This window comes from Amia ocellicauda, chromosome 4 (genome assembly GCF_036373705.1).
Source record: "Amia ocellicauda isolate fAmiCal2 chromosome 4, fAmiCal2.hap1, whole genome shotgun sequence".
In the NCBI taxonomy this organism is placed as follows: Eukaryota; Metazoa; Chordata; class Actinopteri; order Amiiformes; family Amiidae; genus Amia; species Amia ocellicauda.
In genome coordinates, this window is record NC_089853.1 from 34,970,951 (window position 1) to 34,988,127 (window position 17,177).

At 38.5% G+C, this 17,177-nt stretch overlaps 1 protein-coding gene across 2 annotated transcripts in view; it reads left to right on the top strand.

Moving 5' to 3' along the window:
* mctp2a (multiple C2 domains, transmembrane 2a) overlaps positions 1-16,932 on the top strand; it is an 85,298-nt gene extending 68,366 nt beyond the window's left edge. For both annotated transcript variants that reach the window (XM_066701977.1, XM_066701978.1), the window contains 4 exons: positions 7,040-7,149; positions 7,514-7,623; positions 9,523-9,620; positions 12,661-16,932. In XM_066701977.1, coding sequence (XP_066558074.1) covers positions 7,040-7,149; positions 7,514-7,623; positions 9,523-9,620; positions 12,661-12,729 — 387 coding nt within the window. In that variant the 3' untranslated portion in view covers positions 12,730-16,932. The remainder of the gene's footprint in view (positions 1-7,039; positions 7,150-7,513; positions 7,624-9,522; positions 9,621-12,660) is intronic.
* Positions 16,933-17,177: the final 245 nt, after the last annotated feature.

The window sequence follows — 17,177 nt, forward strand, 5'->3', positions numbered from 1 at the left end:
AAAAATAATGTTTCAAATATTGTGTGGATGATCTCAAATACAACTTTAGATAGATTGATATAACAATAGAGATGTATATCGACAAATATGTAAATGCTTCCAGAATGGCTTTCTGGTTTGGTTTTTATGTTGAATATGTAGAAATACTTTTCACTTTATTTTCATGTTACATGTTTACTGTATGAAGTAGTACATAAATATAAGTTCCTGCAGTTATTCACTTTCTTTTTTTTCTTTTTCTTTCTTTCTTTCTTTGTCAGCAAAGAGTTAATCTAGAACTGCAGTTCTTATTTATTTAGTTAGCTTTCGTTGCTCTCTGGCTGAGTAGTGCAGAGCTGCCTCCAAGCACTGACCTTTCTGCTCCAGGCCTCGGCTCAAGATTCATATCCATAATGTGCTCAATATATTCTATTGTGATGACCAGGGGCTACCCGTAACTGTGGAGAGGAGCTCCCTGGGTGAAATTGGCCCTTCTTCTAGATCACATCTAATATGAGAGGCTCGGCCATGTAGGAAAAAAAAATCATGATATATGTGGGTGTGTTTTTTGTTTTTTTTGGACGAAAGCACAGCTAGTAGCACCACGACTATAGAAAAGGCAGCGATGAGAAAAAGAAAAGACACGGTGCCAAAAAGATTGCAATGATATGATAATTATGCTTCATTTTTTGAATGTTAAATGATTCCAAAGGATGGTTTGCATTCAGTGGTTTGTAACGTGCAATCTTTATGCCGCTGGTAGTTGAAGATGCTTGATCCAGTTATTCTATTGTTAATTTCTTTATGTATTTATTCAGAGCATTTCCACTCCTTTGTAGATTATTTAAAGCTATTAATTGCAGATCAAATCCAGTTCTTGTTCACATGCATGCAGTATATACTCCATTTTATATTTGTTTGCGTCTTACCTTTAGAAGATGTTTTCCATGATACTGGTGATTTTTTTGTATTATTTTTGTAAAAAAAAATTAAGCATCTGTATGGATGTTCTGTTTAAAAGCCCCACTGCTAGTTAAGTTTCTACAGATACCAAGGGCTGGATTAAATCGAAACCAAGACCTACACAATGATCTCAAATTACAAACCCAGTAGAAATCCAATATTGAGGCAGATTGAAGGTTGAAATTCAGATTTAATCTGGACCCCAAAATCATAAAAATGCAAGGTTTTTTGCTAGGCCATTCACATTTTCCATTCACTGTTGTTAGGCCCATATGATCTGCTCCAACACCCAGAACAAATTCCACAATCCACTACAGCTTTGGATTCTCGCATTTCATAGAAGCTGTCTGCTTAATGTAAAACATTTCATTTTAAATGTATTTTGTTACAGTACTAAAACCAGTGTTAAGTTTGACACCTTGAAATTCAATCACTCAGAGATTATCGCTTCACACCAGCAAATTCTCTCTCTTAAAAGGTTTAGGGTTAAACATGCAGACAACAGAGGAAGTGTTTTTTAATCTTTCCATTAGCTTTGAATTTTTTTTTGTACACTTTTTGAGACGTGTATGGTTACTAGTTTCATTCATATGTATGTATGTATGTATTTCCCAGAGGAAGATAGTGATATTTCCTATCAGGTCACAAAAATGTAAAGAAAGCTTTTGAAAGAAAGAATAGCAAATACAGAAAAAGAAATAATAATAAAAAAAAAAAAAACTCATGGCTATGGCACATAATGCAGAACAGATCCCCTTTCTGGGAATACTAATCTATCCTTAGAGAAGGAGACTGTTTACAAATTAAATGTGGTCAAAATGACTTCCCTTTGGCCTAAGCTATCAATCTTACACTGACAGACGGTGTTTAATTGCAACAACAGAAAAAAAAAAAAAAAAAAAAAAAGGGAAATTTAATAAAATCTCCAGATTTTTATCACAAATGACTGCAAAAGATAAAAAGGACTCCAGATCCCTTTGGCCCCCAAACCACCACCATTTCTAAGGGAATGCATGCTGCCAGGGAGAGGGCGCCTGGATTCCCTCATCTGTAAATCCCCAGCCTCTGCATTGCTTTCTTATTACACCACTGGGTCACTCACATCCCTTCCACTCCTCTGACATAGTTTTCCAGGAAGCGTTTTTTGTGGTTACCCACAGTGTTGGAGAGAGAGAACCCAGACTGGGTGCTATATATGGTATTGAAAGATAATTGGTCAGCTGTTCTGTAAGCTGAAAATAATACAACATTGTAAACCTTATAAATCTGTGTTTTGTGACAGTTGTTTATAGTGCTGTGATGCAATATATGTATTAATGTATTTATTTAAAAACACTACTTAGAAATACTACAAACATTTCAGTAAGTATTGAACAAGTTAGACTAAATCTATTATGACCAGCCCCTTACTTCAGGTGCCTTTCACCTTCCACATGGCAACAATGTCTGCTTCTAATCCTCAGTTTATTTATCTTTCAATCCATCATTGGAAGAAGTGGAATATGCTATAATACATTTTGTCATGACGTGTATCATCTTCTGTGTTAATCTATTGCAGAGCCCTGCAATATATTAAATTGATCAAACCCTATAGAGTTTGTCCTTTCCCCACTGCACAGCTGTTTTGTTAGCAGCATCAGAAATCCTGTGGTAAAAGCATCAGCTTTCTGAGCGATGGTTTGCGGTAGCCCCTGCTTTATATATAAGACAGAGCTGCCAGGTACTGCTGGCTCTGTGAGTTCTCTGCTTGTTGTACCACATCGAGACTCCACATGATTTACGAAAGTTCCCAGAAAAGAAGTTGATCGCTAATGATTTGTACAACCTTTTATGTGACTGAATAGTTCCATTTCTAATTTTAATGATGCAGAAATATTATATAGTATAAATCCTATGGAGGCAGCTAATTAAGTGACCTGTATGATTATCTGAAGACTGCTAAAGGTCCAGTGGTGTTTCAAGTCTTTTTTTTTTTTTTTTTTTTTTTTTTTTTTTTAATTACTGAAGTGACAAACTCATGTTAATACCTGGCACATGCTGTCAATTACAATATAGTTTAGTCCTGTTCTTAAAATGAAAGTAGTGCTAAACATGCATTTATGTTTTCATTTGAATCTCTGCATCTCTTTCCAAAATCTCTGTGAAAAATCACAAGTTATTTACGGTTGTTCTGCAGATCAAATCTGTTCGTTATTCTGTTGCTTTTAAAAGGCTGCATTTATAATTTTAGCAGAAGTACAAATACGATATGAGACAGGTTTTCTAATCAGACGGCTTTTGAGATCGTTGTAATCTGTCTTTTAAAAAAGAAGAAACAAACAGCCTCCCTTTAACTTCTGAGGAAGCTGTTTTTTTCCCCATTTCTTTTCATTTTTTTTATTTTGCTTTCCATGGTTAATGAAACCGTTTTTCAAGGAACTCCAACAAAACAAAAAGGAATACACAAAGATTAGCATCATGAGATGAGCAATGAGAGATTTGCTGCATGAACCACTGAAAGATGGAGGACTTCAAAGATGTTTAGGGAGATGAACTGAAATAATCCCAAAAGCTCATCGATGCAGATGCTGAGCGTGCTTGTGCTTCTTGCGTTTGGTCTGTATTAACATGAAAAGCTCCATGATCTCGCCTCGTCTAAATGTATTGGTTTATTTTTCATCTCTCACTGATCTCAGTCTCTGACACAAGTTACCTTTTTTTGTCTGCATTTGTCACAGTCAGATTCATCATCATCACCCTCCTAATGATATGGGGCTTCAGTAGTTATCTAAATAGATAATTTATCTAAATAGTCAGGGTGAGCCTCAGGGAGGGTGAAGGTAGCAGGATTTTAAAATGTATGCTAACCTGCTTCCCTCAACCCCTGCCCACTGTTCCCCCTGATGGAATGGGATTCAGCTAAACTAAATGGCAGTAGTGCCCATGTCAGGGCGGCACACCTGTTTAAGAAGCATACATGTTCGGTATGTTAAATATCAGTGCAGGTCATGTGTGGACTAAATTTTTTTTAATGACTTTTTAATGTTTAAAGGTTAAGGTTTTATTGACTTTTGCAGCTGTTGTTCTCAGGGTTACTTTACTTCTTAATAATATCAAGTAAGAATGAAGCATATTGGAGAGGTTTTAACATCTGTATCTTCTGTTCCATCTGGAATCAAATGACACTCACCAATCATAGCCAGAGACGTAGTTATTAACACGTCGAGAAACTTTTTTTCTTTTTAGTTCTATACAGATGTAGTAGACCTAATACTCACACACTTCATTTGAAATCATGTTGGTCTTGGATTCATTTTATAGAATAATTATAATTTAAAATATGCTTATGTATCAAACCTATCTTTTCAGTTTGTTCAACACTGATTCAGCCTAGAGAAAACTGTGCAGGTTCAGGGTGAATGAGCAGTTAAGGCAGGCCTGTGTACATTTTGAACTGCCGCTTGCTAAATATAAGAGAAGGGTGCGAATACTTCCAGCTACAGCCCTACAGGATTGGACATCTTTCTGTGGCTGTTGTTCTGTGGGTGCCATTCCTTATCAAACCCAACTCAAGTTAAAAAAATATTTAAAAGGCTACCCCATGTAAACACTAAGTAAAGTTATATCCTGTACTAAAAGGCATTTCATCACTTGTCAGTTTTTAGAGTTGAATACTTCTTGGGAGTCTATGTTCAAATAGCAGATAAGTGTTTTCGGCACTGTCTCTACTGGTAGTTCTAGGAATTCTCTTCTGTTCTGCCGTGACAGTGGCGGTGGGCTGGGTGTGAGGAGTCTGGCCGTGTTCTGGCAGGCTGCATCGTTTTGCCGCTGTTCTCACGGGCTGCCTGACAAGGCTGTGATAAAGGCCTTCATCTGGTCGCTGTCATGTGGAGCAGTCAGTTGTTTTCAGCAGAAACATATACGCATCTTCAAGCCATTAATGACATAGAACATCAGATGGCTTTCCTTATTTCTCTCTCTTGTCATTCCTTTCATTACTTCCTCCTTTTGATGTGAAAATTCTCAACAATCGTTAGCATGCATTAGGTTTTGATAGCTTTCGTTCTCTCTCTCCCTCTGGAAAGCCTCAGTGATGAGACTCAGAGCTGTTTACCCTGATGCGCTACGTTCCTGATTTGATCATGTCTCCTCGGGTTGCAGATTAGCTTGAGAAAGTAATTGTTTATTCTTCTTTTCAAATTTGAAGAACCAATTTTTTCCTGTTTTTCTAATAATTTGTGAGACTTTTTATCAAATACTGTATGGAGCACTGTGGTTTTAGAAAAAAAAAAAAGTATTAGTAGAATATACTTTTCATTTCATAATTGTTTCTGAATTTTGGCTACTAGCAGGACAAAACTGGATTCATGTGTTGTGTGGGGGGGGGGGGGGGGTGGTGTTGGAGTTTTATTTTGGGGGGGGTGGCTGTGATTGAGCAATAAAGAAGCGCCAAGGAAATAAAGAATCTGTGAAGCTGATCTGGTGCAGCTGCATTTGAACACCGCTGTGGAAGCATACTTGGAAGCATACATTTTGTGTGTCAAATAATTCTCCTCTTTGTGACACGAAGCAGGTGAAAGGATATTCTGGCTGTTAGGTAGTGTCCTCCCACTCTCTCTCTCTCACTCTTTCCCTCCCTCCCTCATTCAGGAAGGTGTGAAAATGACAGGGAGAGACCTGAAGCTGTGGGGTTGGGTTAGGATTGTTACAGCAAGAGCTGTCTTGTGTAGAAGAGACACCAGTGGATTGAAAACTGTGGTTATGTTACTGCTTCACACCACTGATGATTTCTGAGTCTTTCAGTTGGCTTCTGAAAGAGACTTTGGTGCCATCAGACTGCGGAGTGCCACAGTACATTAACAAATTATATAAACATCAAACACAAATCGGCCGATCCTTATCATATTTATTAAGGTGTGTAATAAGGTGTAATTATTTCTCTACCTTTTATAAAAATGGCAGTGGATTATTGTGCCACAATGCCATTTCCAGTTAATAGATATCCTTTAGTCCCATTTCCCATACCAGTTTATCCCAGAGATGATCTGTGGAATTGAGATCAGAACTTGGAGCAGAATTATTCAGCGCAATGTTTTCATGAACTTCTATATTAACACTTCCAGCTGTGTGATGTGGTGTGTTATCATGAAGGTACATGTAATGGCTGTCACCATTAAATTGCATCAATGCTGGCAGGAGAGCACTGTTGTCCAAACAAATGCTCTACCCCTCACCATGAGAAATACACCCATCTGTCTTCTACTGCTGCAATTAACTATCTGAATAATTTTACCAGGCTAATCCCAGATTGTTCCAATAAGAAGCAAATTATGCACCAAGACTCATTAGTCCACAGGAAGCATTTCTACTCTTCTGTTCTGTTTGATGGTCTTGGTACCATGTCAGCTATCTGTGTTCATTCACATCTCATAACTGACTTGTGGATGGCTGCGCTGCCATAAGACGCTTTTGAATTCAGTCTCGCATGCCATGTCCTAGTTCTCCATTGTTTTTAGGCCTGCAGGCACTGAGCTAAACTCTGGCAGGTCCCACACTGGTTTACTTGCACACAGCATTCACTGTGGTATCCTTCAGTAACCTGAAAATATCCACAATCTTGCCGATGTTCACAAATGCAACAGCAACTAATAACCATTACTTGTCAAAATCCTGTCGGCTGCAATCTATGTGCCTTACTGGCAGGATCTGGCTGAAACAGGTTGCAGATTGCCGTTATATACCTTTGGACTATAACACTCTCCCTCTAAAAATGAGCTCTTATACAACCATTTGAAATCTGTTGGAGGTTTGTCCCACAAGTTGATTCTTTTCCCAGTTAGTTTCACTGTGAACTTGCTTCCAACATGCATATGCCTCAATTGTTTCGGCAATTGAAGACTAATTCTGTCTCATGATGGCTTTTAAGCTCTGAAACCTAAAAACATCAGGCGGCATACTTTTTATACCAAAGCAAAGTCGGAAAAAACTGTCCGTTACTGTCCAGTAAAACACAAATTGCTCATGATAGCTACCAAGAATAAAAATAAAAACAATGCTCACTCCGTTTGGTTTCACAGCTGACAACATTCCTTTGCAACTTTTATTTAATGTATTTTAGGAGTCTGAGAAAAGGGGATTGCTGGAAAAGATTCACATGGTTCAGGACATTGTGATCACTGTACAAAATCTCCTGGAAGAAATCGCCTCCTTTGGTGAAAGAATAAAAAAGTAAGTTGAATATCTGCTTTATGTGGTTACATGCTGTATTTGATGGTTACTAGGTTACATAGTAGCATAATTGATTTTGCATTCCTGAGGCTGCAGTTAATCAGAAAGTTTGGATTATAAATATTTTAGTTTTCTGGCCTTTTGCTCCCCTCATCAAATCACTGGCAACCCCCTCCAAAATTATTCCAAAACCTTTTCAAGCGGTTTCTTTCTTTACTCCAAATTTTTTCCATGTCTTCATTGTTTTTTATATTTTTTGTTGTTGTTACTTTTGAAAACACAGCAAACTAATGTAAACATACAGACCCAATGCTTCAATAATATAGAACAAAAATGTAAAAATACAATTTCTTCTCATTCACAGCACTTTCAACTGGTCAGTGCCATTCTTGTCCAGCCTTGCCTGTCTGATACTAGTCGTGGCAACAGTCATCACGTATTACATCCCACTGCGGTACATTGTGTTATTGTGGGGTAAGTAAAGTAAAAGCACAGCTGACTGGCTAAATGGATTGTTTTTTTGTTTTTTTACTTAATTACTAAATGATTTCATGTCATTTTGCTGGTGCCTTGCTCTTTTTCCTGCCCCCCTCCCCAACCCCCTATAATTGCAATGGCTCTTGACACATTACTTATGAAGTTTGGCACTGTGGTGAAACTCCTACAGATATCAGACACAGATTGCAGGAGGCGTGTGGGAGATGAAAGAGTGTCAGAAATGTTTGCAGCTCTTTGCTTATTTATTTATTTATTTTTGCAGCTGAATACAGTTTAAACAGTATAGCCATTACCCTCTCTGGTAAGAGCTACATTCAGTTGATACTCCATGCTGTTTCCTTTTTTCTGTTCTTTTTTGCCTGCAACATCGGGATTGATTGTGAACCTGCAGACTCAGAAGCCTCCTGCATAACCACGCAGCAAAACTTGGCCTTTTTTTCCTCTCTCCGCATTTCTTCAGTTATTTGATTTCATTTTATTGTTAACTCTCTACAGTGTCTGCCCATTCTGGTAACTCAATCTTTAACATCTGCCTTCTCCTGAGCAGTACCACAGGTCTCTCTATTTCAGTCCTAAAATCTTCAAATAATTTTGAAATAATAACCTTCAGATATAACCGATCAATAAAACGATTTATTGCAATATGATATATATATTCGTGAGTGTGTTTTTATGTAGAGTTCTTTCACCTTGAACACGTATAAAGTAGTCCCACACAATCAATAGTGAAGCAATGCTAACCTGGCCTGGGGTCTCTATGTAAAATACAACAACAAGAAAAAGAGTGCAGTTGTCTTTGGGGGCTGTCATCTGAAAGAAAAACACATTCCTTGTCCAGAAGGTCTTTCGAATGTTCTGATGTTAATTGTAGAAGCAGTCCAGATGGACATTGTTCTGGGGTTGGGGGGGTCTGAGAGGAAGAGGGAAATAGCCTCTACAGAGTTCCTCCCCTCCAGCCTCTTACCCCCAATTTGAAACTGGAGTATCACCACAGAGCTAAAGAGTCCAAGCCAATCAATAGCCAAATGGTATCAAACAATGATATTGAACTCTCTCCTACGTTTCCAGTTAACTGTCAGCTCTGTGGTTGCGGGGCAAGGCTTTCAAGTTGCATCTGCAGACCTAATGGGCACTTCATACCGAACTGTCAGAAACCAAAGTACGAGTGGGAAACGCGTTTTTTTTTTTTTTTTTTTTTCCTATAGCAGTAGGGCATAAAAGCCATCTAATTGCTTTCTCAAAATAATAATGCAGTTTCTTAAAAAGAGGGAGACTGTGGAGGGGGAGAAAACTTTAATGAAGGGCAAGAAACATTGATTGTTTTTTGTGTGTGTGTGTGTTTTTTGGTGCGATGTGAATATGCCTAGGGAGTGTGTGTAGATGCAGTTTAGAAGCTGGTTTCTTCTTGCTGTTCACGGAACCTGCAGGACTGAACATGCCTTTAGATATAGAAACAGGTCGAATTCATAGGGGGATGTTATTTTCCACCATCGCGCTCCCTGCCAAACCCAAGCTGGCTGGTCAGCTGTCTTTAGGGGAGGTGGAATTGTGTTCCACCTGCTTTCTTACAACTTAACTTCACCCCCCACCACCACCACCACCCCCCCCCCCCCATCATGCTTCAGCTGAGAATACATAGATTTTTTTTCTATGTTTCGTTGGTGGTGTTTCTTTAAAGTCCATACTACATCTTACAGCTTTCAACTTAGGAAGTGACAATTTAGAATTGCAATGCATTATTGTTGAGTGTCATTCAAAGTCCAGTGATGAAATGTCAAATCACGAGCTAGCGTTCTTTCATATATGTATTCAAATCAAATTGAAGCACACATTTTGGGTCTTATTCCTTTTTTCTTTTACTTTTGTTTCATACAGGCATAAACAAATTCACCAAGAAGTTGCGGAATCCTTACGCCATTGACAATAACGAAATACTTGATTTCCTGCGGAGGATGCCTTCTGATATTCAAAAGGTATGGACAAAACGTCACGGGGGTGAAAAAACGGGTTGAGAGAGCTCCAGGTGTTTGTTACTATCTGCGTTCTAGCACAGTGCAGATGTTCCTGGATACACCTATAACAATTGCCTATTGTATTGCCTGTTAAATCTCTCTCCAAGGTCAAGTGTATTTCATATCTTATCTGTTGTCTCATCTTTCCTTTAATTATAGACTTGTTTGAATGAGGATTTGTGCTGTAAGAGTTCTGCAGAAAAGGTTTCAGGCACTACATATTTTCATTATAACTTCAATTACGGGAGCTTCCACTAATCTGAGCCTAGAACCCCAACCCCCCCCTTGCTTTCAACCTTTTCCTGTAACAACTGGCTTTGTTTGGCAAAGCAATGTGGAGCTGTAAAACCCACTGGCACAACTTGTGATGCCTTGTTTTAGTTGACTTAACAATCTGATATCGCTCCAGCTTTGCATGGGCCTTGTGTCTAGTTGGGTCTAAACCTGTATTGTTCCAGGAATGTTCCCGATTACCAGTTTTGTTTGTCGGTGATAAAAAGCCGTGCTGCCTGAGAAAGTGATTGGCCATAAGCGTTGTGGAACTGATGTCTCCAGCTGATTTCCCCATTCTGTGTCAGCTGAAGCCTCAAACATGGCCCTGTCACATCAGGTTGGAGAAGTCAATTAATGAATTCGTGAGCTACAGTAGTCCTGCTGTGCGCCATATGCGATTGTGTATTAGCGATGACTGATATGTCATTTGCAGTTACATCACATGCCCTGAGATACTGCCAGCGTAGAAAGTATTTCTTTTGTATTTATCAAGGGCTCTTAGCTCATTTCGTCTGTTTTCCCCGTTTGAATGCTTTGCAAGGGCAGGAAGTGGCTTTCCAATGAATGAGCTGCTTTTTATTTCTTCTTCTTCTCCCTCTCTCCAGCTCTCAGCAGAAAGAATTCAAGCAGTGTCACAAACAGTCTAGTCTGGAAATAAAGTCTAACCCTAGCCTCTTATCTCGGCGCCCCTTGACGTAGTCCCAGTGCAAACGGTTGCCAAACTTCCATTGACGTTCTCTAAGGAAGCCCTTATAACACTGTATTTTGGCTGATTATTGGCAACTGGAGACAGTAAACATTTTTGCATTCATGTGCTTATGAATGCATGTCCTCTTTTGGGATATGGTTGTGAAAGATTTGACCTCGGTTAGAAGTGAAGGATTGAAGGAGCAATTTTTTTTTTCCACAACACTGAAATCACAGCCCTCCACAGCACAGCCATCCCAGCCCTCGAAGCCTCCATCACCCTTAAAACAAAGCACTCCACTGTACAGTTCTACATTAAAGAGTGGTCTGAACAAAATGTTCCACTATTACACGTTTGATTTTTTCCTCTTTGTTCAAGATGGTCATCTTTCTTGCTGGAGCAGTTGAATGCTCTCAGGCCTGTATCATTTCAAAATGTGTCCAAACCTGAATTGAACAAGAACAGTGTATTTTACAAGCTGTGTGAAAGAGATACCTCTTGCTTGTTGTTATAAAGTTCTTAATAAGGAAGGCTGATATTGATTTAACACATGAAATAAGAACATATGAACATAAGAAAGGTAACGAGATAATTTGACCCCAAATAAGTGATGAGCTGTCTTGGGAACTCCAATGCTGTTACAGGTTTGTTTTTTGAGAAGCAAGCAAAGTGTTTCAATTAGCACCCATACCTAGTTTTTACCCAGCAGCCTGTTCAGTGAAACCACAACCGTGACCCACAAAATAACCTCTGTAAACACTTAGAAAAGCTGTTAATGACTCCTTCCGCAAAACATGACTCACTCACCAATTAGCAACTCTGTCAAAGGTACAAAGCAACCCAGAAAGTCAACTTCTGACGGCTATATAGAGCTGTTGAGTACTAAGCCTTCCCTTTCAATGCTAGTCGGAGCAATAACAAGTGCACAGTCTCTCCTGTAATTCTTCTTGATGTGTAGATATGGAAAACTAACAAAGCAAAAGAAGCATTTAAATTAAATTGCCAGAACATATCCTGCTTTTTCCTAACTACTTCATTATGATTTTGACTTATGTGGATTTACCTATAACTTCTTATTTTTCTCCACTGTCAAGTGAATGTGCCTTATATATGCATATATTTATATATGTATATGAGACTATTTTCTTCTGAAACCATTGCCAGCTTCTTACATTAAATGTTATCATTAAATGATCAACCGTTTTTACTTCTTACAATCCTAGCAATAAGGGAATGTAAAGATTAGGTAGGGAATGCAGTGCAGTGTGTAGGCCTTGCTGGTGGTGATTGCTTTATTTCTGTCATCCCCTTCACACTAACATACTTTAATTATTAAAATAACCTGTAAATGATAATTGTAGGAATGTTATTGTTATGTGTTTTTATGTGTATTGTATATGACGTTTCTATATTGTAGAGGGTAGAGCTTGATAATCTACTGAAATGCTGGTTAGATGTAGACAGGGGTCAAAGTTCAAGGTCTGCTATGCCATTCATAGAAAAGCAGGCAAAACTGAAACCTTAGACAACTGTGGAGAGGAGCTGAAAGCTGGGAGGGGAATTTGGCAGAGGTGACTGTCGAAGGTGTAGATACCCAGAGCCTCAATGCCAAAAGGCATTACACTCCAAGAAGAAAGTATTGCTGTCCCTGAGGTCTACAGAGGCTCTCATTACAGTTTGCAAGGGCTTTTCGCAACACTAAAAAATTAGCAGTGAGTGATTACTTCTATTCCTGCACTGTTCTGTAGCTGGTGAAATCTGCTTTTAATATTTAGATTTTTGAGAGGGAGGGGGTGTGTGAATGCAGAGTGGGGGGGATTGAAGAGAGGAACCCTTGACTTTTCAAATCCTTCCTCTCTGTGATTAATCCCCTCTGCTCCTGTGTTTAGAAAATGATTCATTACTTCTGAACCTTCCTCAGTTTTTCCTTCCAGCACGACGGCGGCGGCGGCGGCAGCATCTCCTCAGGGGAGCCATTAACATGCGCTCCACTGAGCTCCAATTACCTGGCCGCCACGTAACTCCTGTTTGTTTTTACAGGTGCAGTACTCCGAACTGAAACCCGCCTCCACCCAGAGCCCCCTCCGGAAGAAGAGGGGTGCTCCGTAGATGGTGGATGAAAGGTTGGGCTCTCCTTGAAATGCCACAGAACAGCCTACCCTAATGAAAATGCCACTAGTGCCACGAGACCTCCTACCGTTCTCTGTTGACAGTCCGCCTCGCTGTCTTCCTTCCTCCGCCTGTGCGCTTGGCACCTCGCTGACACCGGCGCTCTGACTGAGACGGCCGTGAAATGTCAATCGAATATTAAAGCCTCGCAAAAGGGGGTTTCTCATAACTGTAGGGGTGAACTTTCCAACTCAATGCAAGTCTCAGCGAACTGACAACTCCACTCTTCTGTCCGTTCGTTCCAATATTGTCTGGGTGGCTCCTGAACAGCAAGGAAATCTCTCCCAAAAGCTGGTTCTTCTTGGCTTGATCACAATGCAAAGTACCCATCATGTATAGAGTGCAATGTCAACATTTTATACCACGGCACCAAAATCACCCTGAATATTTACAGATGCTTTATATTAGGAATACGGGTTTTGAAATTAACCTCGGGGTACAACTGCAAACTTCACCATATTCGATGAATTCTAATTAATCCTTTCTGCATCAGGAAAAGCAAAGGAAGTCGCAACCTGACCCCAGATGATACTGATATTGTGAAAACGCATATGGTGATAACCTTTTAGCTTTAATCTAATTGTGGGAGGTGGAAGGGACATCTAAATTTAAATGGCTAATTTTCAATCATGCTCTATCTTTAAGTTTTAATACAAAGATCCTAATTATATTCACTTATAGAAAATATAGAATTGCTGCTACATTTTCCTAGATCTATTTGTCTCCATAAAGTTATTTCTGATGAAGATCATTTATTTTTTCCCCAAAAGCTCATGCATCGTTTTGCATAAGTTTGCTCTGTTATACTACAAATGTTTTCGCTATGTAAGAGACTTCAGTTTTGCACAAATTAACAGTATTGTACATTACAATGTGGGGAACAAACTGTTCATTTATATCTTAAGACCTTCAGACCTACTACCTGAAGCCCTTCAAAGTTTTTTAATTTTTTTTATTTAACGTGTGGTTTTATTTTTAATAAATATTTTTTATGTAAAAAAAAATCTACTTTTAAGTAGAGGTCTTAAACAGGGGAGATGAAACATTAATGAATGATGCATAACACTTCATTTTAATTGACAAAATCAATACTGGTTTTGTAGAAATCAACTGAAATGCAGATGCACACTTTAAATGGGTTCATATTATATTTTGTCTGATGCTGGCGCTGTTTTTGATGCCAACTTGTTTTTATTCTCTTGCCTTTACGCCATACTCAATCAAATCCATTTAAAAAAGATAAATGTAGGTATTTTTGTGAATATGTATTTTCTTAACTGTAAATGTATGAAAAATATATTTTATCCCTATCTATATAGCTCAGCTAATTTAAAATATACAGGTCCTTATATTATTGTACATAATCATTGAATTAAAAAGGCAAAAAACGGGAACTGGTTTTAATATTTGTCTGCACCCGTTTAATATGTATATATACACGTACATATCTTGCGAGTGAGAGGGAATTGTGCACATTTATTTATTGTCTGAATGTATGTTTATTTTAAAGTTCAAATCATCACTGGCCAGAGATTCACATTTTGATGGGTCTTAAAACCTGAATCTCATTGCTGCACTCCACACATTATTTGCAATAAATGTATCTTGTGCTTTCCCCAAAGGCCTTTGTTTCCCTCTCTTTCTCACTGGTAAAAGGCAAGCCATGAACGCTCTCCTGTTTAGACAATGCACGTTTACAGTGACAAACACTGCGCCGAGCCCCCCCGGCCCTGTGTGATCTCCCACACAGCACAGATGTGCAGTCGTTTATCTCGAAGGGCTCACTGCACTAGAAATAACACTAGCCACTACTACACCTTGGTAACAGAGCACATCAAAGCTTTTTTTGCCCTTTTTTCCCCCCACTGATCAGTCTTTATTTTATTTTTTCTGTGCTGTGCTTTGTTGGGTTTCTCTCAATAGCAGGTTCCCAATGAGAGCTGTCTGATGATGAGGGGAGAGCACTTCGTCTTAGCACTTACCACTTTGAATTTCCATTAAAATCACCCATGCCTAATGGCTCTACAAGCGTTTTTTGTCTGTGGTAGTGTTTCTCCACACCGAAAGGTTTCTAATTAAGGCAATAATGCATTGACCCGAGGTGTCAGTGTTGTAATAACATCTTATTTATTCCTATTCTAACATGTACACTGAAAAAAAAAAAAAAAAAAAACGAGCTTGATCCAATTGCTGTTATGCAATCATTTATCCTAGAGGGTGGAAACAAATACATTTTTTTTTTCTTTTTTAATCTGCACTGTGCAAAATGTGTTATAAGCAGTATGCATATTTATTTCACACGCTATATGATTTTTCAGGTGGCGGTATATATGGCGTTTGCTAATTAGGCAGTGTATAAACACTTAGCTGTATTTTATGTCGGCAATCCATTTAAGTACTTAATTAGAGCAGTTATTTGGTGAGCTATATTTCACTGTTTTACAATTTTTTTTTCTCTTAACATCTATTTTCATGATGTACAGATGCTTTTAGTATGTATTGTTGCTTAAACACCACGGAGACAAAACTATGCTTTCTTTGCACCACATCACAAAGGAGCTGGATAAAGATGAAGGGACTGTCTTGGGAACATTGGGATGGAGTTATGGAGGAATATTAACTGAAGAGAATCTTTCATAAAAACTCTCCCTCTGGAGGGAGTGGTGTTTCATCCCTGCAAGGAAACTGTCTGGGGGCCCTGCTCTTGAAATCAAATCTTTACCTATACTTTTGTCTTTAATAAAATATAACAGCCTATTGATTAGTCTGTGAGCAAGCATCTGAATCATTATTCCCATGGTGATCCAGTGTTGGGCTCTGATTTGATATGTGCTGTATAGCCTCCAACTGCAGGGGAAAGCAACACCAGCCCCCTAGTGGCAATGTGTTTTATAGACCTAGAACTGGCCAAACACATTTTGGCAATCACAAGACATCTCGGATATAGGTGGTCACTCAATCACAATTGTCAGTACATTCAAGCATACTCCACTAAACCGAGTATAGTATGATACTGTATTTAAACAATACTGTAATTATGCCATCCTATACAAAAACAAAGACAAGACAATTTTTAAGCAAAAATTAAGGATTTATGCCCCAAATGGTTCTGCAGGATATCTACACATCATTCTGGGAATTGTGCAGGATTTGTAGTGTGGGATGTAGATCTGTCATGCAGTAAAACAATACGGTGCAGCAAAGGGTATTGTGTATTGTGTAGGACATTTAATGTATTGTAATACATTACATGTCCAACGCAATACATTTAGTGTCACATGATAACCTTTGCTGCTTAGTATTCTTGTTTTATTGCAGAATGAGTGTAACGGAACTGTTACATTGTAAATTCAAATAGGCCATGAAGGAAACTGAATTTACGTACAGCAGAGTACTGTGGGCCGTCTACAAACACACATGACCGACACAGGGTCTGCCAGTGTGGGCTGTTGGAGTACACATTTTCAACGTGTATGTAGAATGAAAGAAGACTTTTAACATCTACAACTAGAAATAACACTACACTGGTGGCCAATATGTTTCAGGTTCCTAAGTAGCTTTTTATATTGTATCTTCTTTTTATTCTGTTTGATGTATATCCTAAAACTACACTATAGACACATACTGTTAATTTCTCATAATCCATAAACACACCAACAGTTTAGTACTTTAAAGCTGCCTTTATTATAAGAAGGACAATACAACCTCACAAAACTGGAACTGTCAGTAAACAGCCTGACACTTACAGCTCTGACTTTGTGGTCAGGAAGGAAGACAAATAAGTCATTAATACAGTCTAAAATATATACTGGTAAGGAGATATCAGTTATTGGGGAATCAAAAACAAAAACAGGAGTTCAAAACTGCCTTTCTAGACCTTCCTAAGATGTAAATGGGGTGTAAGACTTGGGAGCTTCTTAATATTTTTAACTTCAGCGTTTCAGGTAAACTCCATTTGAACTTGACATTTCCTTGACATACAAAAAGAAAGTTAATGTGAATCGTGAAATATTTTAATTTTAAGTGTTGAAAAGTGGTCTATATCCCCAGGTGTTTAAGTTAAAATTCTCTATTGTTTTTTTGCTGTTCGTGGTATTTTACATAAGGCATTGAAAATAAAGTTTATGGATGAAAAGCCCTTCAGCCCTTCTTGCTTGTTTTGGTGTCTTGTAGCTAATCAACCCCTGGATCTAATTAGGTTAAAGGAACCCAAGGAGTCAGGGTCAACTACACGGCTGGGTATTTTTCTTCGCCAGCACTCCGAAAAGAGTCTATGTAAATCTGTCTGATACAAACAATTGCAGTTCTGCTATCCTCTATCCTTTTCTTGTTTGGTTTTCTTGCAGTTTAGATCTCCTTCCAATTTACCTTCCCTAATATGCCTAATT